The sequence below is a fragment of the Kluyveromyces marxianus genome, chromosome 7 (genome assembly GCF_001417885.1).
Source record: "Kluyveromyces marxianus DMKU3-1042 DNA, complete genome, chromosome 7".
NCBI classification, from domain to species: Eukaryota; Fungi; Ascomycota; class Saccharomycetes; order Saccharomycetales; family Saccharomycetaceae; genus Kluyveromyces; species Kluyveromyces marxianus.
Genome location: NC_036031.1, coordinates 373,060 through 395,796, shown reverse-complemented (window position 1 = coordinate 395,796; position 22,737 = coordinate 373,060). Strand labels below are relative to the sequence as shown.

General features: G+C 42.3%; 11 protein-coding genes across 11 annotated transcripts; 6 read left to right on the top strand and 5 right to left on the bottom strand.

Annotated features, from left to right (window-relative positions):
* Nucleotides 1-238: 238 nt before the first annotated feature.
* Nucleotides 239-3,685, bottom strand: NEO1 (aminophospholipid-translocating P4-type ATPase NEO1; the record flags this gene model as incomplete). Its single annotated transcript, XM_022821443.1, has 1 exon — nt 239-3,685. One exon carries the CDS (start codon nt 3,683-3,685, stop codon nt 239-241), a length of 3,447 nt encoding a protein of 1,148 aa, XP_022677804.1.
* An 859-nt stretch (nt 3,686-4,544) lies between these two features.
* RPL34B (60S ribosomal protein eL34) lies at nt 4,545-5,371 on the bottom strand (the record flags this gene model as incomplete). Its single annotated transcript, XM_022821442.1, has 2 exons — nt 4,545-4,885; nt 5,335-5,371. 2 exons carry the CDS (start codon nt 5,369-5,371, stop codon nt 4,545-4,547), a joined length of 378 nt encoding a protein of 125 aa, XP_022677803.1.
* An 838-nt stretch (nt 5,372-6,209) lies between these two features.
* On the bottom strand, nt 6,210-6,632 carry MMF1 (RidA family protein; the record flags this gene model as incomplete). Its single annotated transcript, XM_022821441.1, has 1 exon — nt 6,210-6,632. The coding sequence occupies one exon, from the start codon at nt 6,630-6,632 to the stop codon at nt 6,210-6,212; it is 423 nt and encodes a 140-aa protein (XP_022677802.1).
* A 590-nt stretch (nt 6,633-7,222) lies between these two features.
* Nucleotides 7,223-7,486, top strand: PET117 (Pet117p; the record flags this gene model as incomplete). Its single annotated transcript, XM_022821439.1, has 1 exon — nt 7,223-7,486. The coding sequence occupies one exon, from the start codon at nt 7,223-7,225 to the stop codon at nt 7,484-7,486; it is 264 nt and encodes an 87-aa protein (XP_022677801.1).
* Nucleotides 7,487-8,329: 843 nt separating this feature from the next.
* On the top strand, nt 8,330-9,628 carry PCL6 (PHO85 cyclin family protein; the record flags this gene model as incomplete). Its single annotated transcript, XM_022821438.1, has 1 exon — nt 8,330-9,628. The coding sequence occupies one exon, from the start codon at nt 8,330-8,332 to the stop codon at nt 9,626-9,628; it is 1,299 nt and encodes a 432-aa protein (XP_022677800.1).
* A 2,560-nt stretch (nt 9,629-12,188) lies between these two features.
* On the top strand, nt 12,189-13,748 carry FCY2 (cytosine permease; the record flags this gene model as incomplete). The annotated part of the gene is made up of 1 exon (XM_022821437.1): nt 12,189-13,748. The coding sequence occupies one exon, from the start codon at nt 12,189-12,191 to the stop codon at nt 13,746-13,748; it is 1,560 nt and encodes a 519-aa protein (XP_022677799.1).
* Nucleotides 13,749-14,380: 632 nt separating this feature from the next.
* Nucleotides 14,381-15,082, top strand: DFG10 (putative polyprenol reductase; the record flags this gene model as incomplete). Its single annotated transcript, XM_022821436.1, has 1 exon — nt 14,381-15,082. The coding sequence occupies one exon, from the start codon at nt 14,381-14,383 to the stop codon at nt 15,080-15,082; it is 702 nt and encodes a 233-aa protein (XP_022677798.1).
* Nucleotides 15,083-15,109: 27 nt separating this feature from the next.
* CEM1 (fatty acid synthase CEM1) lies at nt 15,110-16,405 on the bottom strand (the record flags this gene model as incomplete). The annotated part of the gene is made up of 1 exon (XM_022821435.1): nt 15,110-16,405. One exon carries the CDS (start codon nt 16,403-16,405, stop codon nt 15,110-15,112), a length of 1,296 nt encoding a protein of 431 aa, XP_022677797.1.
* A 549-nt stretch (nt 16,406-16,954) lies between these two features.
* On the bottom strand, nt 16,955-17,701 carry RHR2 (HAD family hydrolase; the record flags this gene model as incomplete). The annotated part of the gene is made up of 1 exon (XM_022821434.1): nt 16,955-17,701. One exon carries the CDS (start codon nt 17,699-17,701, stop codon nt 16,955-16,957), a length of 747 nt encoding a protein of 248 aa, XP_022677796.1.
* A 1,509-nt stretch (nt 17,702-19,210) lies between these two features.
* Nucleotides 19,211-19,822, top strand: THO1 (Tho1p; the record flags this gene model as incomplete). The annotated part of the gene is made up of 1 exon (XM_022821433.1): nt 19,211-19,822. One exon carries the CDS (start codon nt 19,211-19,213, stop codon nt 19,820-19,822), a length of 612 nt encoding a protein of 203 aa, XP_022677795.1.
* An 815-nt stretch (nt 19,823-20,637) lies between these two features.
* On the top strand, nt 20,638-22,206 carry KLMA_70181 (uncharacterized protein; the record flags this gene model as incomplete). Its single annotated transcript, XM_022821432.1, has 1 exon — nt 20,638-22,206. The coding sequence occupies one exon, from the start codon at nt 20,638-20,640 to the stop codon at nt 22,204-22,206; it is 1,569 nt and encodes a 522-aa protein (XP_022677794.1).
* Between the last annotated feature and the right edge of the window lie 531 nt (nt 22,207-22,737).

Here is a 22,737-nt window from a genome sequence, read left to right as displayed (position 1 = left end):
GCACGGCAATACTAAGTATTTGCTTTTGGTATTATGTATGCATGTACTTTTATGACAGATCTATGGTGTCTTCTCATAGATCGCACATGAAAAACACTAACGGTTAACGACCAAATAATAGATACATAATAATAACAATGGTATAATAACAATAATTAATAATGAATGGTATAGAATAAACGGAATGTAGATAAAAAAAAAAGATCTATAACGATAAGTACGGGAAATATTCTCCTGTTCAAACCATGGAGAATTGTTGAACTTTCGCATAATTGGGTGGGTTGAGTCTTCTATATATACTTTTTGTTGCCCATACCGGCACCACAGAAATCAACAAAATAACCAAGACCATTGCTGGGAACTTCGTGGTCGTGACATAAGATAGATCGAAATACTCTCCCAAGAATGGAATGGAACCAAAGTAAACAATAAAAGTAACTACTTCCGTAATGACCATTATTCTATTCCAAGTGTTGATCTCTAAAGCAACCATGATTAACTCATTCATAACTAATGCAGTGAAACTGATAGCTACCATTTTAGTAAAGTCGGACTCGTCTAAACTAGTAAAAGATTGCGATGCCAACTGAATGACACATCCTTGGAATACCGAAAGGGCTACCCAAACGAAAAAGGTCTTGAAGGAAAGTGATTTTCCAAGAGTTAGCTCTTTATAAAGTTCTGGGTATAACGTAGTTAATGATTCATCGATATCATGGTCCAAAGTCATCGAGAAAACAGGTGCCATAGTATAGCATGTAGCGTAACCAACCATTAACCAACCTTTGTAAAGTGCCAATGGTTCAAACATTGAACAAATGGAATAAACTGCCTGACAGACAGAAATAATGAGACCACGATGTATAACGAATTGCGATAGCTTCGCAGAGCTCTTATACGAATTTCTACCGTGCCATAATAGTAACTTCGTCAAATGACAGAATTGGGTTATTGAAAAATCTGCAGCTAGAGATGCTTGCTTACCTTCTTTACCAACTATACCGACACCAACATCAGCACTTTGAATCATACTAACGTCATTACCACCATCTCCAATACAGCAGACCCTCTTTCCAGTAGCATGGCGAATAAATAATGCGACATCTGCCTTTTGTTGAGGAGTACAACGACATGCAACAACTGTTGGTAAGTTCACAACAATTTCGAAAAATTCATCTGGGTAATATTGAAGATACAAACCTAGTGATTCCCCATCTATTAATAGACATGAATTATGATTCACTTGAAGATATTCAAGATGACGCAAAGCTCCTTCTGGTTTATTCACTTTAGTAACAGTGTGGACATATTGACCTCTTGCAATCAACTTCGCAGAAATCGATACACATCTTGCGGTTTCAACTTTATCACCTGTAAGCATCCAAATCTTAATCCCTGCATTTCTTAGCAGTTCGATTGATGACTTAACGTCTTTTTGTAGTTTATCCTCCACACCAGTCAATCCAAGTAGCTCCAAATCGTTTTCTAAGTACTTCTTAACAACATTTTGCATATGAACTTCACGGTTCATCATTGTTAGGGATGCTTCTGAATACTCTTTTTCAAATTGCTCGAACACATTGGAGGTTAACTTCTTACGTCCAATTACTAAAGTACGCAACCCTTCTCTAGCCATATTGCTTGTTTCTTCATCCAACCAGTCGTTTCTCACAACAATTGTGCTCATCACTGTATCAGCACCTTTTTGCAAAAACCAGTACTCTTGCTTTTGTTTATCAAATATGATGACTCCCATTCTTTTAGAATCTGAATTAAATGGAAAAATCATTTTAATATCGTACTCTAACTTCATCCCGGAATGATCATGAAACAAAGATATGGAATTACGATCCCTTTTGAAGAGGGATAATCCTACCGACTCTGTAAATTTAACAATGGCTATTTCATCTGGAGATGCCGCTTGGTAAGTTAATTCGCCATCTTCAAATGTCGGTGTGACATTGTGACAAATAGCCAATGTTGTGACCAAATCAATTACACGTTCAGAAATGCTTTTTCTTGTAGTGGCTGGTGTATTAACGGTGGTCTTCGAATTCATGCTCTGGATAAAGTTAGAGACTATATCCATAGTTTCATTAGTATATGAGACTGAACCCAAATGAATCTTTTTCAATTGCATATCATTTTGAGTAAGAGTTCCTGTCTTATCACTTAGTAGGTACTCAATACGACCCAAATCTTCTGGGATTGTACTCGTTCTAACAATCGTGTCCTTTATTTGTTTGTCATGTTCAATTTTGTATGCATAAACAGATTTTCCAAGATCTAAATTGACCCTTAAAGATACAGGGATGATAGTAGAGAACAAAATCAAATATCTCATGATATCCACGTACCAGTCTTTGTTGTCAAAACCAGCGAACGCGACTAATATAATGGAAAGTAGAAAAACACAAGCGCAAAGGATTTTGGAAAGTCCGTTTATCTCTAGTTCTAATAAACCCGTCTTAACACTGGATTTAGTAGTATTCATAGATTGTCTAGTGTCACGTCCTGTATAGACAACACAACACACACACGCTGCAGATGAGGCAAGAACGGTATTTTCCCACATTGTGTTATCAACTGTTAAGGGTGCAGATGTTGAATCTTTGTATGTGATTTTTCCATTAAATTTGTGAATAGAATGTTCTGGTGCTGAGGCAGTAATAGTTATATTATTGAAGATATCATTCTCAGTTAGAGTTTGGGTCAGTGGACATGCAAGACGTAACTTCCAATCAGTTTCACCATCCAATTGATCAGTTTTAATGAATGATTCTCCATTAGGCTCATTTGTTTGTAAAACGACTACATCCGCAGGAACTCTGGAACCTTTCTTTAATTTGATGATATCACCAACTTTCAAATCTTTCGATGGGACTGGTCCTGGCTTATTAACCACTTCGTATAACTCATTATTGGATTCCCTGTCTCTTTTCCTTCTATTTATATCGTCCATTGCTTCTTTAGACATCGTGACCGTTAGGACGAATGCCAATGGTACAATATAGGAAGATAGATAACCAATCCTGAGTTGTGGGATAGCCTGTGATAGAGCCACTAAAAGGAAATATAGATTGAAGAAGAATTTGAACTGTTCATATAATATGATGGGTATAAATGTGAAAGGGTTGTATTTGGCGTTGGACACGACATTCGATGGATACTTTTTTCTATCATATATTGGTGTAGTTGCGGGATGTATTTCTCTTTCCACGTTTTGGTCATTCAATTCAATCTTGGTCGTGTTAGTTGTGCTACTACTTGTATTGTACGCTGACAGCGAGGAATGTTTAGATTTAGATCCCGAAAAGGAACTTTCAAACCAGCTCTTAGCTTTTAACCATATAGAGTTATTAGTATATTGTGCATTTCTATCATTATGCAGTGAGAGCCTTCCAGGATTGCTGCTATTGTTTATTAATGGAGCGGTATCTACATCGGAATTCAACATACTTGTTTGATGATCGCTATGCATGGATTTCATTTCGAAATCTTCGAACGCAGTATTATTATCCTTTTGACGAGAACCTTCGGGAACTTGTAAGGATTCAAATGCTGCGTCTAACGAATCCTCAAACTGTAAATCAAAAGAATCGCGATCGGTATTCTTAGTAGGGTTCTGACTTGATTTCAAATTCTTGTTAGGAAGCTGTGAACCGGGAGGAGGTGAAAATGACATTGGGGGTCTTAACCACTATGGAGTGTATGAACGTATACCCTAACGATGGGAGGGAAAAGACGTGGATAGTTCTACAGCTGTACTTCCAGGGTTTCTTTTTGGTTATACTCTACAGTTTGTGGTTTTCCGATTAACGTTTATAATAATATTCTATTTTAAATATTTGAAAAGCCCTTTTTTAAAGCCCGAATCAAGGTTATAAGTATAAAACACGTATACGCACGAGTTGATGGATAGAAAAAAAATAGCTAAGACGGCAAGTGGGGAGCACACCATATATATGATTGCATCCAATCAGCCTTCTAACTGTTATTTATTTGTGATTATCGGGGCTATGTACCCATGACTAAATTCAGTATCTAAGATGTTGTAACGATAATAATAAAAGATTACATGACCATGATAGTTTAAAAATAAGTAATAAGTAAAAAATGAGGTACAAAATAAGAGAATTAATGATAAAAATGTGTTACCCAAAGGATGTAGCTCTGAGTTTAGACATGAAAGCAAACAACTCGGAAAACAAACCAAAACAAACGCGATATTGAGACCGTGATTGAATAACAAAAGAAAATAGAAACAGCCGATCACACAGTACAGTCAGAGAATGTGAATGTGAATGTGTAATTTCTTGTATTACATTTTGCCGCAAAAGAATACTAGTGCGTAGGTCCAACCATGGAAGATCGGAGCTCAGCTATCCAGTATCTATATGCCATTCAATCAAGTGTGCAATATTGAATTTTATTTTGTTCTATTTTATTATAATGTTATTTCCAAGGTCTATTCATTCATGTATGTATCAAAAGAACCCTGTTCGGTAACGTTTTACAGTGACACCATTTTTTGATTAGATAACTTATTTCTTAGACTTCTTAGCATCCTTCTTTTCAGCCTTCTTGGCAGCGTCAGCTTGTTCCTTGATGACTCTCTTGACGATCTTTTGTTCTTCGATCAAGAAAGCTCTGACGATTCTTTCCTTGACGGCGTTAGCAGACTTGGAACCACCGTAGGCTCTGGAAACGGTCTTCTTAGTTCTGGAGACGGTAGCGTATTGTCTTGGTCTCAAGGAAGCAACACCTTGCAATGGAACACCGGTGTCACCACACTTTGGTCTGGTAGCCAACTTCTTAACATGTTGACTACGCAAAACACCACCTGGGGTCTTAACAACCTTGATCTTGTTAGACTTGGTGTTGTCTGTTAAAATTGATGAAATTTGTTAGTATTTTTGTTTCGCTGACGATCGATTAGTTTTTAAAAAGATCATCACCATTCCATTCCCACTACCATAAGCACAAAATCAGATATTAGATCTCGTTTTAAAATCATATTCATGGGCTATTCCCTTCCATATATCATCTTCAATGTAAATTACGAGCAGGTCTATTGTACTGCTCAGATGAAAAAAATTCTTTACCATGTTCTCTCATTCATCCAAGTATTCCCTTCACCTTAGTTCATGCAAGATCAATAACTGTTGGAGAATATAGACATTTCACTTGGTTCTTATTGTTGTATATTGGTAGATGGAAGCACATATCACAGACTAATTGTTCTAATTGTTCTTTTGAATATTGTTCATTGAAGTGACGATGACGGCTCTGGTATGGAATGATTAATGATCATAATAGCGTATAAAAACATACATGGGTTTCTTCTTCTGAAAGTAACACGTTGGGCCATTGTTAGTTGTTTCACGTTTCCTTCGCTTGGAGCTCTTCTTGTATCCTAAACCTCTAATCGAAATAAACGTACACACTGTTAACTATACCTACCTATGTCTAATAATGTCTATGTGCTAATTCAAAATAATTGAATGTTTCGCCAAAATTTGAAAAAGTTCAACTCTCTAGCGGCCAGGAGGAGAGAGAGAGACGGGAGGCACTAGGGAGCTAGCGGGCCCAGGTCGAGAATGAGTCTAGGCTAGCGTATGGTCTGCCTAGGGTGAGCGAGACCAGGGAGGGCCTGGGAGCGGGGCTAGAAGGAGAAACCAGACTGGAGGGGATCATGCGGAGGACACCGATTGGGCAGACACTAGGCAGAGACAGCACCGCGTTTCCTTGCGGCGAGAGGATGAAGTGAAGCTGGTGGGTGGGGTGGGTGCTAGCTGGTTGGGAGAGGACATCCTTCCTTCCCCTGGGAAGGGGATGTGAATTCCAACGAAGAACGATGGCAAAATTGGGTTTTTGTGGTTTACCTAATCCGGAAACTGAAAAATAAAAAAACTAGAAACAAAGCTATTTGTAAAGACAACACACCCGTACACCAACTAAACAGTCCCACACATCGGTAATATTTTGCGGGCCTTTTTTTTTTTTTTCAGTTTGTGTGTGTGCGTGCTAAGTCCGCGCGGACTCTACATCATCGCTGCTCCAACAGAGAGCGCAGGCAGCTAAGCTGCGTTGTAGGTCCATAGGAAAGATAGATATTTGGCATTGGATCATTATTACCATTTATACAACAAAGATACAAAGCTACAGAGGAACAAAAAAGTATGCGTACAAGGGACGAATCACAGAGATTAATCCTTTTCAACAGCAATAACCTCCATTTCCAAATCGACGTTCAATGGCAAGTCCTTAACAGCCACACATGATCTAGCAGGCTTGTGTTCATTGAAGTACTTAGCGTAGACGGAGTTGAACTCAGCAAAGTCCTTGATGTCAGCCAAGAAGATGTTGACCTTGACGATCTTGTTCAAGTCGGAGTTGGCCTCAGTCAAGATGTTTTTCACATTTTGAATCACTTGTTCGGCCTTTGCTGCAATTGAACCTTCCACAGGCTTGTTTTCAGCAGTGTATGGGATTTGGCCGGAAACGAAGATCAAATTGTCGACCTTCATGGCCTGGGAGTAGGATGCCGCTGGTGGGGGCGCCAATTGAGTTCTAACTGGGGTCAAAGTGTTCATGTTTCTTACTGCGCTTCTGAAGGCTTGTCTGAACATAATTTTCGATAATACCTAGGACTTGGAAGACAACTGTTTGAACAATGTATCTTGACAAGTACGACCAATTATTTATATTATACCAGGTGTAGACAGGTAGGAAAGTAGCTAGCTATGCTATCTGGTTGGTTGCAAACATCAACTTTCAGATGTGCACTGCTTATATGTATGACTCTTTCCCCTATTGGTTCCTGTTTTTCCAGGAGCCTTATTTCCGCCTTCGCCAGTTGCGGAGTTCTAAATCCGCACGGTGCGGGTAAGCACCTCCCTCTTTCTCTTCCTATTCTTTCGGAAAGAAAGAAAAATCAAAAAAAAAAAAAAAGAATATCTATAGTGTACTTGGATTAGGTAAGCAGTATCTTCTCGATCCTGAAAATCAAACGCACCACCAACCAAGAAACTAACATTTGTTATTATAGAGGAAGCAAGTGCATAAATACATACGCACACCGTTAAAGACGAACACTTGTGTGTAGCGATTGTTAGTAGATACGACCGCCAGAGAACCCAGCATACAGGAAAACGCTCATACCTAAATGTCTCGTGCTAGTAAGATTACGTTAGGGGTAACTTCCCTGTTCACGGCCACTATGATCGTCGGTGTCCATTACGTACAACAATTGGAAAGAGAGACGTTGCACCAGGGTCCAATTAAGGATGCTCAGAGAATGAAGGAGAAAAGACTGGCCAGAGAGAATGCTGGAGGTGTGGATCCCGAGAAAGAGCGCCAGAGAATGGTGAACAAGAGCGAGCACGAGTACCAGCTTGAGCTACGAAAGAAATACGAACAAATGCAACCGTTGAGCGGAGAAGTGCGCACAAAGGACGACGAACTGGTGGAGCTGAAGAAGTGAGAAAAAGAACTGCCTTCACCCAGCTCCTCCTCCTTCCCCACTGAATTTCAATATAATGAATGATAATACCATGTAAATAGCAGTTTATATTAAGTCACGTGACCCAATGGGTCCTACAACCCTCTTTCTAAAAGGCACCTGTACCCGTACCCATGGATTTTCGATGCGTCGGGCACAAGAGTGTGCCATGCAGCGAATATGGCCCACCATAGCAGCTTGGCACGTTCGCTGGCAAGTAGAGCAGCACACGAGGGGCTCCTTTTTTCCTCCCTCCTGCAGTACTTCCAGTTACGGCCACACCACCTGGCGCACCACATCTGGCTTTTGGTTCTACATATCCTTATGAATGGAAAATATTTCTGAAACCGACAGAATAACAAACGGCCAGAAGAAATATTAGGGACAAACAGAAGAAACGTTTGAGATAACGGCGATTTCAAGGTTGTAATGGAAATTGGAAGGCTATCTAGATACTTGAGTGTTAGCGTACCATACCGGACATCATAATCTAAGGTTCTAGTTCAGAGGTTAAGTAATATACACGGTTTGTCAGGAGAGCTGTGGCTTATAAACGAAACCTTAAAGTCTAATACGATAATAATAATAATAACAATAATAATAATAATATACTGAAAAGAGGGTTTCGCATCAAAGAGTAAACTATCTTATAGGTAAAAAAGAACAATACGGGCACATTTATTTATGCCTATCTGATCTAAAGACACTGGAAAATAACGATAGAGACGCAAGGTCGCACGCGCATACAGGTATAGGGGGTTTGACAGTGCATTCAAGAAGAGTATACATACGAGGAGACTTTTTTTGTATGCAGTATAATAAATTATGTCATATTTGGATAATGCCACATCATCAAGCTACGCTGAAACAGAACCCATAGAGATCCCAATCGCTAGGGATGGAACTGGTCCATTTTCTTCCTCTTTGCAGGAGTCTCATAACAATTCAGATACGATTACCACGTCTACTAGGCTGATAGACTCCTCGAATTCTAGCATCGATCATTATGGATCTACGGGGCTAACGCCGCAAGAGATAAGCCATAATGCACCACACGCGTATTTCGACAGTGGAGACAGTAGTTACATAAAACATACAAGTGGTAATTCTGGCTTTCTCGACTCTTCAAGTGGTATAAGTAGTTCTGTTGAATCCGGACCTAACCTTCGACGTAGGAGCATGTCTACTTCTTTCCAAAACACATCGGACCACAAAAATAGCTTACATGTGCAAACACAGGCGGCGGTACCGGTCCAGGTACCTGTTCCTGTGAAGAGCGTATCAGAACTGCGTTCGAATGGCGTTACGAGATCCCATTCTGTTCCTCCACAGTACGTCGATGGCAGGAGCGAAAATGAAAGCAAGAATAAAAGCAGTAGCACCAAGACCCACTCAACGCCAGATACCGCGAAAAGTGCAAATGAGGGGTCAGGTGCAGGGTCTCATCATATGGACATTGCAACATTCCCAACGGACGAACTTTTAGATATGTTGACGAAACTTCTAACAAAGATTATAAACTCAAACGACGCTCTGGGCTCTGTTTCTAGCATGGACAATCCAAACCTGCAGGGGAAAAATATACCACTATTGAGAGAGATTCTAAGCTTTAGGGGCAAACAAGTCCCAGGAATCACATTGAAGCAGTATTTCCAAAGGATACAGAAGTACTGTCCAACTACAAACGACGTATTGCTTTCCCTCTTGGTTCACTTCGATAGGATTGCGAAAAAATGCAATAGTATCGCACAAGAATACATGACTCCGTCACCTGCCTTGAAAACAGCAGGAGACGGTGAGGCGCCCGCGCCCGCGCCACCGCAGCAATTGTTCGTCATGGACTCTCATAATATTCACAGACTAATCATTGCTGCAATAACGGTCAGCACCAAATTCATTAGTGATTTTTTTTACAGCAATTCGCGGTATGCGAGGGTAGGCGGTATTTCGCTTCAAGAATTGAACCATTTGGAACTCCAATTCTTGATACTCTGCGATTTCAGGTTGATAATTAGCGTCGAGGAACTACAGAGATACGCAGACTTATTATACAAGTTTTGGGATAAAGAAACAAGCGCTGGACAGGCGTTGGAGTCGAATAAGACCCAACCAATAGCGTTATGATACAATTTTGTTGGTGGGTTTCAGTTTATGGATTGATCTTGTGCGTATGTGATTGAAGTTTTGGTTATAGTAGTACTCTTATAATTTCATTTTTTTTTATAATAGGTAATATAATATATAATATAATATCATACAGTATACACAGTATAATAATTTAGGGAAACCGTCATGAAGCGCCCATGCCCATGGATGGAGGGTACATTTCGTATGACTCCGCTCCTATAACATGCAGTCCGATAAGATAAAGCGGGACCGTTTGATTAATGGTGCATATGCCGGCCAAGTGCGCAAACCTTAATCTTGAGTCTCTCTCTCTGTCTCTCTCTATCTAATCACCGAATGAATCTACGAGCACATCTCTATCTCTCTCTCTCTCTCTTCTGTGCGAAACAACCGGTCGGCGCTTCTTCTGCCTCTCGTCCTCTTGACGCCGGAAAAGCCGGTATCGTGCACAGTGACATATCCAGTCTTTTTCCCTTCTGTCACCGAGAGCACAAAAAAGAAACGCGTACTTTTTCAGACAAGAGTAAAGAAGAAGAAGAAGAAGAAAAAAAAGTACTAAAACAAGCTTCCAGCAGCGGCATTCCCGACCGGCAGTGCCGCCACGAAAACGGATTTGCCTGGTCTGCGTCTACGCCGCCGTCTGGGCAAAACCCACCCATCGACCGGAAAACACACCACTGGAGGGCATTACACCCATCCAAGTCAAAGCTAGCCGAACAAACTTGCTCACTGACCAGGGCTACAACTCGCAAAGAGCCTCTAGTTTGGCCTGGTAAACGCAGCTATGGTTTTTCTTCAACTTTATGCTTGTTTCTTGTCCTCGCCCCTTCCCCCCTGGCCCCACCGAACCATTAATTAGTTACCCGAAAACGAAATTAAGGGTCTACCTGCACCCTGTAAACGTGCATCAGATTTCCTTAAACTTTTCACGCTTTCCAAGCAGACAATATTAGACACTTTGGTCAATTGGCCTGTGGTTTTACACTCGCTTCCAGCGGACGATATCCGACGGGTGCAAAAGGCAATGGCATTGGCCATTGGAGGGTTGGCAATAGCGTTGGCGTTGGCATTGAGAGCCCGATTTCCACGCGCGTTTCTACGTATCTGTGTATATTGTCCGGATCGTCTTATCTACAAAGAAAAAAGCAAAAAAACAAAAGTAAGCAAATAAAAAAGAAACAAAAGGAAAGGAAACATAATCTGTAACGCCTTATCCCAAGAACGTTTCTTTTTGTCTTGGTACAGATATTGTTTCGAAAGCGCTGGAGCAAAGAGTTGATGACCTCGAGATAACAGGCGCTGCTGCTGCTGCGACAGGACTTGGACAGGACTTGGACAGGAAGCTATGGATGGGGCCCCATCATCAAGTCAAGCGAGTTTGTCCAGAGTCCAAGGTCTAACTTGTGAACCAGTTCACAAGTTAAAAAAATAGAAGAAGAACAGGAAGCGAAGCATGTTTAACAGGATGAACCGGTTCACAAGTTTGCCGATGAAAGCGCTACAGGGTGCTGACGGGACGTTTCCAGGACAGGCGCTAGCACTCTCGCTCGCTCGCTCGCTTGCCCAAATATATGCCACTCTCCCCGCTCTATCTATCTCCCCTATCTCTCTACTTACTACAGCTACAGCTACAACCACTACTAATGTCAGTTTCGTCACCAAACCGCAACAACAGCTGCCCCCCGCTAGCACTAGCATTCTTCCGCCAGGCCTATTGTCCTTCGCTTATCAGTGGAGAAAACGAATGTAATAAGTAAATACCACACACACACACTTCTCAATCGCTATCTATGTAGATCTAAGCTCGCTCTGCACCGAGGTCGATCTGCGCTTGATCTGTGTTTGTGCCAGTAGCCAATTGCCCACTGCCAATATGGAAAATCGTAGTAACTACATAGCTAACAAACTACCTGCCTGCCTACCCAGAAATCCGGTATCCAGTCTGTACCGCTACTTCTACCGCCCTGTACCCTGTCCATTCTACCTAATCAACTTTAATTAACTGGAACACAAATTTTAATTATACAGCACATCATTTTAATTTTAATCATGTAATGTAATCACCAGCCGTTATCTCTGTCAAGACAAAAAAAAATATCAATTAAAAAAAAAAAAAAAAAAAAAAACATTCGCTTTCGTTCAGATACGCCAGTATCTCACAGTACTTAGCTTGACATCTTCGAGTTTACATGTTGATAATCAAAAAAAAAAAAAAAAATTAAATCTGCAATTTTTTTTAATTAGCCATTGTTCTTTTCTTTTAAACTTGATCACATTTTCTTTTTCATCAAGAAATGGTTTGGCACATTTTTTGATATAAAAAAAAGAGCGATTATGGTAAAAAGAAGGACTCAGACAGAAGTATCTCGTCTCTTGGATAGTTTTTGTAGTTTTGTATTTGAATTTGTGTTCTGTTACAAAACTCCAAGGACCACGATTAATCACTTCGATTCCTCAACGATAAGTTTGTGCTAAGGAGACACATTTCCTTCTGCAAGCTATTAAACAAGAAGAATTAAAGTGTAAAAGAAAGAAAGAAAAAAGCAATTCTAGAGAGATGTCGTCTTCTACTTCGAGAGAAGAATACGTGTTGCACGACGTTGAGAAGCAAGAGTTGACCAAGACTCATCTCAATGAGTATGAAGAAGATGAACCAGTGATCGTGGAGACTTCCGAGGTGACTCAACTATCGTGGGTTGACCGTTTGGCTTCGAAATTGAAGGCCGAAACCAAGGGTATCGAGCCAATTACCGACGATGAAAAGGATGATACGGATATCTTGAATGCTGCATCGATGTGGTTCTCCGCTAACATGGTTATTGCAGCTTTCTCCTTGGGTTGTATCGGTACTTCTGTGTTTGGTTTGAACTTTGGTACTTCTGTTTTGACTATTATCTTTTTCAACTTCCTAGGTCTTATCCCAGTTGCTTTCTTCTCTGTGTTTGGTATTGAGTTTGGTCTCAGACAGATGGTTTTGTCTCGTTTCTTGCTAGGTAACGTTACTGCTAGAGTCTTCTGTTTCATCAACATTATTGCCTGTATTGGTTGGGGTGCTGTGAACACTATCGCTTCCGCCTCGCTACTACACATTGTTAACCCATCTGGGCCAAACTGTCCTCCATGGGCCGGTTGTTTGATCATTGTGTTCTCTACCATCATCGTCACATTCTTCGGTTACAGGGTCATCCACGCTTACGAGAAATATTCTTGGGTTCCAAACTTTGTTGTGTTTTTGGTCATCATCGCTAGATTGGCCAAGTCCGGTAACTTCGCCAACGGCCCATGGGGTGGTGGTGCTGACACCGCTGCCGGTGTTCTTTCCTTTGGTAGTTCCATTTTCGGTTTCGCTTCTGGTTGGACCACTTACGCTTCTGACTACACCGTCTACATGCCAAGAACTACCAACAAGAAGAAGGTTTTCATCTGTCTTGTTCTAGGTTTGGCCTTCCCATTGCTGTTCTCCATGATCTTGGGTGCTGCTGCCATGGCATGTGCCCTAAATAACGAAAAATGGAATGCTTTGTACCAAAGCCACTCCGTTGGTGGTTTGTGTTACGCTATCTTGGTTGAAGACTCTCTATGGGGTTTCGGTTCTTTCTGTTGTGTGTTGTTGGCTATGTCTACCGTCGCAAACAACATTCCAAACATGTACTCTATTGCTCTAGGTACCCAAGCTATGTGGGAACCATTGGCTAAGGTTCCTCGTGTTCTATGGACTTGTGTCGGTAACTTGCTTGTCTTGGCCATTGCCATCCCAGCTTACTACAAGTTTGAATCTTTCATGACCAAGTTCATGGATTCTATCGGTTACTACCTAGCCATTTACATCGCCATCGCTGTCTCTGAACATTGCTTCTACAGACGCGGCTTCAAGGGCTACAACATCTCGGACTGGAACAGATGGGACAAATTACCATTAGGTTACGCTGGTTGTGCCGCTCTCTTTATTGGTGCCTTCGGTGTTGCCTTCGGTATGAGTCAAACATACTGGAATGGTCAAATCGGAAGACAAATTGGTAAGTTCGGTGGTGACATTGGTTTCGAATTAGGTGCTGGTTTCGCCTTCATCACCTACAACATTTGCAGACCTCTTGAAAAGAAATACACTGGACGTTAAGAGGTTCAATAATTAATGAATTTTCGTTTTAGCTCCTCCTAATTTTTCACCTTTTTTACATTCAATGGATGAATGAATATGACTAACTAAGCGCTTAGGTAAAACTACACTTTTGTTTTCGCTTTTTTTTCTTTCTCATTCTTACATTGTTTCTGAACTTTTCACTTCTTCCCTTCCACTCCCCCCTTACTTTTTACACAGTCGTTCCCTTCGAAACGATTCTGCATATAGATTATTTAATTCAAGGCGCTTAATTGTAACAAAATACAAACATTTATACGTATGTTATACCTTTTACTAACGGTTTCTCCTATTAATCGAACCTCCCTTAGATAGTTGTCTCTTTGTTGTTGTTTTTTTTTTTCAAGTAGTATCTTCTTGATTCATTGAATTTATTTACATGCTCGAAAATCATCATCGTGTATAAACGATGTTAACTCTGTGCAACTTGACTGGCAGAAATAAGAAAAGAAGTATGAAAAAAGAAAACAATTGTTACGGTATTGGGTTGTAATGCCCTAATGAAATATTCACCTTTGTTTAGTGTAACTCGAAAACTGCCTAATTATATGTTATTTAGTGTGGATTTGAATGTTAAGTTCCGAGATTACGAAGAGTGAAATAGCATATTAATGAATACATACGATATTCTTCTCTATTCTACCTTCTATGTTGGAATTGTTTGTGTGTTCATAGCAGAGTTTTACATCCCCCAACTTTTAAAGTATGGTAAGACTTGGAAAGCGTCAAATAACTATTGGTTTAACCTAACATGTTCGAAGAGTACGTTTACCCATTTCTATCTGATAGCGATTGTGTTGAGTACTTATAACTTGTTTGAAAAACGTAACTTGCTAACACTTTGTGTGTTCATCCACAGCATAAGGAGATTGTACGAGTGCTTTTTCATCACCAAATGGGGTCATTCTAAGATACATTTGAGCCACTATTTAGTTGGTATCTGGTTTTACACTACGTTGAACATTGGCATTGCGTTCAAGAATGGAGAAACTGAAAACCGGTTAGTCTCCGTCGTAATGTTCATAGCAGCTTCTCTGGACCAAGCGGTTAACCACCAGCATTTATCGAAATTAAAGAAGTACTCGAAACCAAGTTATGGGCTATTCAGGTATATATGCTGTGCACACTATTTCGATGAGTTTGTAATTTACCTGTCGTTTCTACTAATGAACGTCGGTACGCGGGCATTGTTAGCACATTGTGTCGTCTGGATCCTAGTTAATTTAGGCACTAGCAGTCATGAGACTGGGAATTGGTATTTACAAAAATTTGGATATAGACCTAGATGGTATATGTTACCATATGTATTTTAAAGAGTTTTTAGAAGTGAAGGGGAGAGTTTAATGTACCTTCGCAAATAGTATGGAAGTGTTGACTCCTCCAAATCCAAAAGAGTTCGTTATAGCGTATTCGATGGTGTCATCTGTAAGTGTGGAATCGCGAATGAGATTCACATCGTTTATTGTTGAGGATTCGTCGAGCTTCTGTAAGTTGAGATTTGGGGGGAATTTACCATTTTGCAAACCTAAAATTGTGAAGATTGATTCAACCGATCCAGATGCTCCCAATAAGTGGCCAATATGGCCTTTATTACTGCTAACAAATGGCGCTTTTCCAGTGTCTTTTGTTCCGAAAATATTAACGATAGCAGTGCTTTCTGCAAGGTCTCCGAGTTGCGTAGAAGTGGCATGGGCGTTAATGTATCCGATTTTGTCCGGGGTAAGGTTTGCTCTCTTCAAAGCATTTTCCATCGCTAGTTTCCCACCAGATCCATCAGGTAAGGGAGTTGTGATGTGATGACCGTCGTTACTCATACCAGCGCCTTTAACTTCTGCCAATATTGGAGCACCTCTTGAGGTGGCAGAATCCCACGATTCTAGAATTAGGATTCCACAACCTTCTCCCATCACAAACCCATCTCTCTCGACGTCAAACGGTCTTGTTTGGTGTTTTCTGCTGATGGCTTTCGACCGGTAGAACCCAGCAATAGAAATAGGGTCTATGCTGAATTCGTACGAACCACAAATCATCAAGTCCGCAAGTCCCAATTGAATCATGTTGAAACCATCTATGATGCTTGAATTTCCTGTTGCACATGCGGTCGAGGGACAACTGGAGGGGCCTTGGAACCCATATTTGATCATTACGTTACCTGTGGCCATATTTGGCAACACACGAGGAATCAAGAATGGCGACACTTTAGGTTTTGTGAATAGGGTTGATATTGTAGACTGTAAGTCGGGCATAGAAGGCATTCCTGTACCGATAACACAGCCCACGCGAGTCTTATCTAGATCCCAAAGTAACTCTGTGCTATCATCCTGATCTTCTTCTTTTAGCAGTTTTGCATGCGTCAATGCTTCTCTTGTCTTTTCTAGCACTATTTGATGAGCAGGGGTGGTTCTTCGTTGATCATAATTGGGAAACGTATCTAGAGGATTGGCATGTTGTCTGCTAACCACAGTGTCAAGTGGCACCAACTTTTGCAATTTGGCAAACTCATCTCGATTGTAAAAATCGCTTAAGGGTATTAAAGACTGGTTACCAGCCAAAAGTCCAGCCCAGGATTTTGCGACATTGGCACCCAATGGAGTGTAAGCACCTAAACCAGTAACTACAACACGTTTAAGACTCATTTGGTCTTGACTTCCATCTGTATGTAAATTTTAATGGGTTGTAATATACTGGTGAGTGAGATCTTTCAAATTATTATGGATGGTGTGTGGTGATATTGTTTGTATAACATGAAGAAGAGCTAAAAGTGACAAAAATTAGGATGAAAAAGAAAATTCAGGTGTAAGAAAGAAAGTGAAAATATAATAATATAATCTCTATAAAATGATTTATTAGGTGTGAAAAATACACATATATATGACGACAAAAAGGGATAAAAAGTGTATTATATAAGTCAGTTTTTGACGTGTTTGTTTGTTTGTATCAATTAGCATCTATATTAATATTATTATGATGGTGGTGATAACTCTTTATAATTTGTATTTCTTGGGTTTTTCTTTGATATATGAGGGGATGCCAGCCATGTAGGACATCCAGCGACCTAATGTACAAGGGATGGTTTAGAAAAAAAAAGTAAGCGATCCAGCGATGATGAAGATACAATTATGCTAATGAAGGCACAATAATATGATGATGATTTATTAAAATTTCGTTGTTTGGGATTTTATAATTTACCATTCCAACAGATCGTCCTTGGCGTACAAGTATTCGTCAAAGACAAACTCGACTTCGTCGGTTTCTGGGTGGTATGCAGCCACTCTCAGCTTGGTGTGGTCCTTGATGACGATGTCACAGCCCTTTTCGATCAAGAATTCCTTGTCGAAAGTGGTAGCGATACCGACGATCTTACAGCCAGCAGCCTTACCGGCCAAGATACCAGCTGGGGCGTCTTCAAAGACAATAACCTTGGAGGCAGCTGGGTTAGCTTCGTTGATTGGGTAACCCAAACCGTTTCTGCCCTTCAAGTATGGTTCTGGATGAGGCTTACCGTTCTTGACGTCGTTAGCTGTGATGAAGTTGGATGGTCTCTTGATTCCTAGGATATCGAACCACTTGTGGGCCATTTCAAAGGTACCAGAAGTGGCGACAGCCCACTTCTCCTTAGGTAGAGCGTTCAAGGCAGCGCACAGCTTGATGGCACCTGGCACTTCGATAGCGTGCTTACCAAACTTGTCTGGGATTTCACCTTCCAACTTGGTGACGTATTCTTCGTTAGCGTAGTCTGGAGCAAACTTCTTGATGACATCGTAGGTTCTCCATCCGTGAGAAATGTCAATAACGTGTTGGGAGTCGAAGTAAGGCTTGTCCTTACCGAAATCTCTCCAGAATTCAGCAATGGCACCTTGGGAGATGATCAAAGTACCATCGACATCGAACAAAGCAGCGTTAACTCTTAGGGAAATTGGGGCGGCAGACATCTTGTGATATAGATATGTGTTTTCTGTTTGTGTGTAGAATAGAAATTCTAGTGCTTGGTCTATTACCAAAAGGAAACTAATACTATCTATTATACAATTGAAACATCAACTAATAATCCGGAACCCATCTGGAAATCAATCACTGACTCAAAAACTGCGTCCTTTTATATTATTTGGGGCAACCCGAAACCAACCGTTTCTTATTCCATCAAAAAAGCAGCGTAATGGTTAAAACAGTTAGCTACACGCTTGTGCCCCCATGCGTATAATAATACATGGATGCCCAAATGCCCAAATTATCGAAGAGGTGACAATTTTTGGGCTGTGTGACGAAGACGAAGAAGAAGCGAAGCGGTATTGAATCATCACAGTTTTACTACGAATAAGAAACAAGGCTAAACCTAGTAGTAGTAGTACTAGTACTAGTGAAAATAATATCGCTCACTCATCACCAGAGGACAAAAGAAACACCAGAAAGAAGAAAGGACGAGAGAATGCTAGTGCAGCGAGCGATAAGTAGGGGACAGATGATCCATGGGGGGACAGGACAGATGATGATCCAGGGGACAAAGAGCAGTCGTCACCAGAGGAAAAGGGAAAGGGGAGGGCCAAAAGAAAAGAGTGGGTGTTCTTTCTTTTCGGGAGATGGGGCTTGAAACCGGAATTGAGACCTTCTCGTTCTTTTTTCCTGCCTCTCTCGAGAATACACATGATTATACAGGAGATAGTGAGAAAAATAGAGGAAGTCCGGACATGGGATGGCGTGGGGACAGTGTTGGGGACAGCGGGGGGGACAGGTGAGGTTTGAGGTTGGTACAGGAAGTTTGGAATGTGGTGCGGCGGTGAAGGGGAAAAGAAATGGAGATGCGAGATGCGAGATGAGATGCGACGAGATACGGGAGGGACTGCGGCAGGGACTGACTGACTAGCTAGCTATAAGGGGAGTTGTAAGTGGGAGGGACAAGTGAGGCCAGCTCGAAAAAAAGAAATTGAATTGGCGGAGCACCGTGGGGGTCAGATAGGGACAGGGACAGGGACAGGGACAGGGCCAAGCCGAGGGCCAAGGGACAAGGCCAAGGACGCCGCTGCTGCTGCTGCTGACGTATGTGAGAGGAACTCGTTTGTGGAACAAGTCTGTGGAGCTAGCCTGTGGAGCTAGTCTGTGGAATTAGTGTGTTTCTTTTGTGCCTCTTTTTCCCTCCACCCTGGGCCCCCCTGGCCCTTGGCCGTGATACCCCGGGTAAGTATTTACCCGGGGTATTCCTCTGTCCTCTCCTCTTTCCCCGGGTAACCGATACAAAGGTGCGTCCACGTGACTGTAACCTTACCCGGCTTTGTTGGTCCTCCACCCGCTCGCGCACGCTCTAGAAAACATCGAATTGTTCAAGAGTCTCGAGCCCCAATACACAGAGAGAGAGAGAGAAAAGGGCCACCCAAAGTAACGGAATCCAAGCACCAAGCTCCAAGCTCCCAGCCCTTGCAATTCACCAGCGCTACCTCAAGAAAAACATGTCGTATTCCGGGAACACCGTGGCTCAATTGAAGGAATTGCTCAAGCAAAGAAACCTATCCACAGACGGCTTGAAAGCCGATCTAATAACAAGATTGCAAGAGGACGACGCCAAGAATGCTGCGGCAGAACCAAAGCCCACGGATGCGTCCTCTCAGGCCGAAAACAAGACTGAATCCGCAACTGCACAGGAAAATAAAGACGAAACCACGCACCAGTCTGCTGTGCAGACCGGTGCTGAAGCTGGGGCTGAGACTCAGGCCCAGGCCCAGGACCCTGCCCCAGCTCAGGACCCTGCCCCAGCAGAAACTTCTGCCCAGACTCCAACCCCTGCCCCAAAACCACAACTCTCCCCAGAACAGTTGAAACAGACTGCCATCGACCATCTACAAAAAAAGATCCACCGTGCAGAAAAGTTCGGCCAGGACGACTCCATCGTCGAGGACTTGAAAAGACAAATCAACAGAATCGAAAAGTTCGGCCTCGACTTGACCACCCAGCTCGCCCAAGAACTAGGCTTCGGAAAGGGCCCTCGCGCTGCCATCGGCAAGCCCAACAGAAAGCCATTCCAAAAGAAGCACAAGAACAAAAAAAATATCAAGCGCAATTGAGCTAGGATACACCATGGCCAAGTGTCAACGGCCACCCATGGCCAACGGCCACCCATTTGTAGCAGTATTGTAATCAGCCAAGCTGAAAAATATAAAAAAGTTATGTTCATCCTTGTACTATGTACTAGAACTGGCATCGGCATCGGGCCCAGCCGGCCTTTGCAACACATACTCACCCATCTACGTACTTCCAGTGTATTTCCGGTAGTGATTTGCCGGTGTATTTTTGCCATTGCCTTTGCCAATGCTACTACTATTACTACTACTACTATCACTGCCCAATGCCAGCGACAGCACTTTGCGTCGGAAACGGTCCCCTTTTTCAGACGCACTTACCCTGGCCAACACAGCACTTCCCTTCTCTTCTCTTCTCTTCTCTTTCGCTCTCTCACTCTCACACTCACACTCACACTCTAACCCTCTCTTTCTATCTCTCACTTGCGGCCACCAGTCCAGTCCCCTCTTTGTATGCTCTCGCCGTCTGTGTCTGTGTATGTGTATGTGTATGTGTGTGTATTCGCCGTCTGTACGAGCTGAGCTCCTTTATTTTTCAGGATTTCCGTTGGCCTTTGCATGTAGCATAGCAACCTGTGTTTAAAACCTTAATAACGCTAGTCATCGGTAAGGCTAAGTAAAGTAAAGTAAAGTGAAGTAAAGCTAAAGAAGACTAAAGCTAAAGCTAAATAGTGCACGGTTAAAAAGCCCAAGGTAAAAACAGAGAGTGTATCTGACGGTCGCTAATATTATTTTGTTGTTTTTTTTTTGATTAAAGTTTCCACCAGCTAGCACTAGTTAGTAGTATAGTTAGGGACGCGATGACACATTATTCGGGACACCCGTATATGGAATTCATGCCTCCCGAATTGATGAACATCCACATTCGCATCGATAACATACCCCAGGGCAAGGACTGGAAACAGGTACGGACGTTTCTCTCGAAGTTTATCCCGCGAGACCACATTTTAAACATCAAAGTGTTGCCTGCAATGGCGACGATGACTCCGCCTTTCATCCCGATAACGTCTTGTGTGTGCGTGTTGCACGCTTCTGTGGACTGGAACAGCCTGCTCATGCAGTTGAACGGTGTGCAGTGGGAGTACTACACGCTAGGGGCGATTTTGCTTCCTCCTCCGGCGTTGGCACCTGCGATGGGGCCTGCGCTAGGCGCGCCGCATCTTTCTGGGGCCAACGCTGGCGTTGCTGGTGTGCCCTCAGGCTCGGGTCGGACTTTGCAGCCCAGGCAGCCTCATCAGCATGCGGTTCGCCAGCACCGTGTGGGGTCTGGAGGGGCAGCGGGGATGTATCTGGGGCCAGGACCAGCGCAAGGACCAGCGCCAGGTACGGTGCAAGGACCTGGACCTGGACCTGGGCCAGGCGGACTCCCAGGCCCTGACAATGGAACCTCTTCCTCGAGACAACAGCAGCACCACCAGCATCAGCACCAACATCAACATCAACACCAACGTCCTCAGTCGACCTCAGGACCCAGTGGGATGCCCCATCAGCCCAGGAAACTCAAACAACTATTCAACGAAACTTCGTTCAGGAAACAGATGTCGTCCCGCTCGATGTACCAAATCAAATTCAAAAACTTCCCCCCCTGTCTCCACTGGGACGAGATCGTCAAGTTCAAGACAATGGGTATTGCTGGCCAGCACGTCACCCGTGCTGGCACTGCCCCAGACCTCATAGTCAAGACTTTGGAGCCCCAGACCTACGGGAAATTGAAATGGACGATGCTAAAGGACTTTATCAAATCGCATTGCCCAGAACTATTCGAGAACACTTCGTCGTTCGAGTTCTACGTGGGCGTGTACGAATCCGGGGAGTTGGACGTTGAAATACAGCTCTGCGAACCCCAGGATGAGACTGAAATTGAAATTGAAATTGAAACTGAGACGAAAAATGGCGACAGCAGCCAGGCCGGATCCAATGATGACTCTTCTAGCAGTCAACCAGATGTTCCAGAAACAAACAATGATACCCCCAAAGAAACTGACGCGAAGGATACTGACTCGAAGAAGAGTGATGGTGTCAAGGAGAATAGTACCCAGGATACTGTCCAAGACACTGATTCAAAGACCGAGGTAAATGACAAAGATTTAAAAGACGGCAAAAATGAAGTCGAGGGTTGTAGTGATGCTCCGGATGAGAATTCGAATAAAACCCTAGACAAAAACTCAAATAGTAGTAGTAGTTCTTCTCCAGAAGCAGAAGACAGCAAAGTCGAAAAATATATGGTAAAGGCAACGCAATACGAAGCCGTTGTAGGATTTGTAAACTATGACAAATTCTTAAAGTGCTTAGACACTTTCCAAGGAAAAGATTTCGGATTAAATCATAAACTAGTCCTCGAAGTACTTGAAAGCGTAGAGCCTAGCTGAAGACCAGTAAAAGAAAAACAACTGACTGACAGTTAAAAACACATACAAAAAACGCATAGGGAAAGAAACAACTTATAGGGCCATAACAATGGTGCAGATGTTGTTGACGATGATGATGATGATAGCCATAGTCTATCTACCTTACCTTGTCACGAGCACCTAAAACCTCTCTTTAATTCTCATTCCTCCTCTTTTACTTTCAAGTCGAAACTATATTTCCCCAAGATACCCCCCCCCCCCCTTCCTTTCCTTCACCAGTTTCCAATATACCAATATACCTCTTCTTCTCCATCTCTCTTGCTTCAATCCTAGAATAATTGGACTGATAGGCATATTCTAAGCCTTTAAGTAAAAGTATGGGGAAGAAAGAAGAAAGACACTTATCTCATACAGGACCTTCCTTTATTCAAAACTTTGGAAAACAAAACAAAAATTCAACCGGAGGACATATATCTAAACTGTACTATTAAGTATAATAATGTTATAATCCCTCTTCATTTCGGTAGACTACTGTCATCTATGTGTATACAA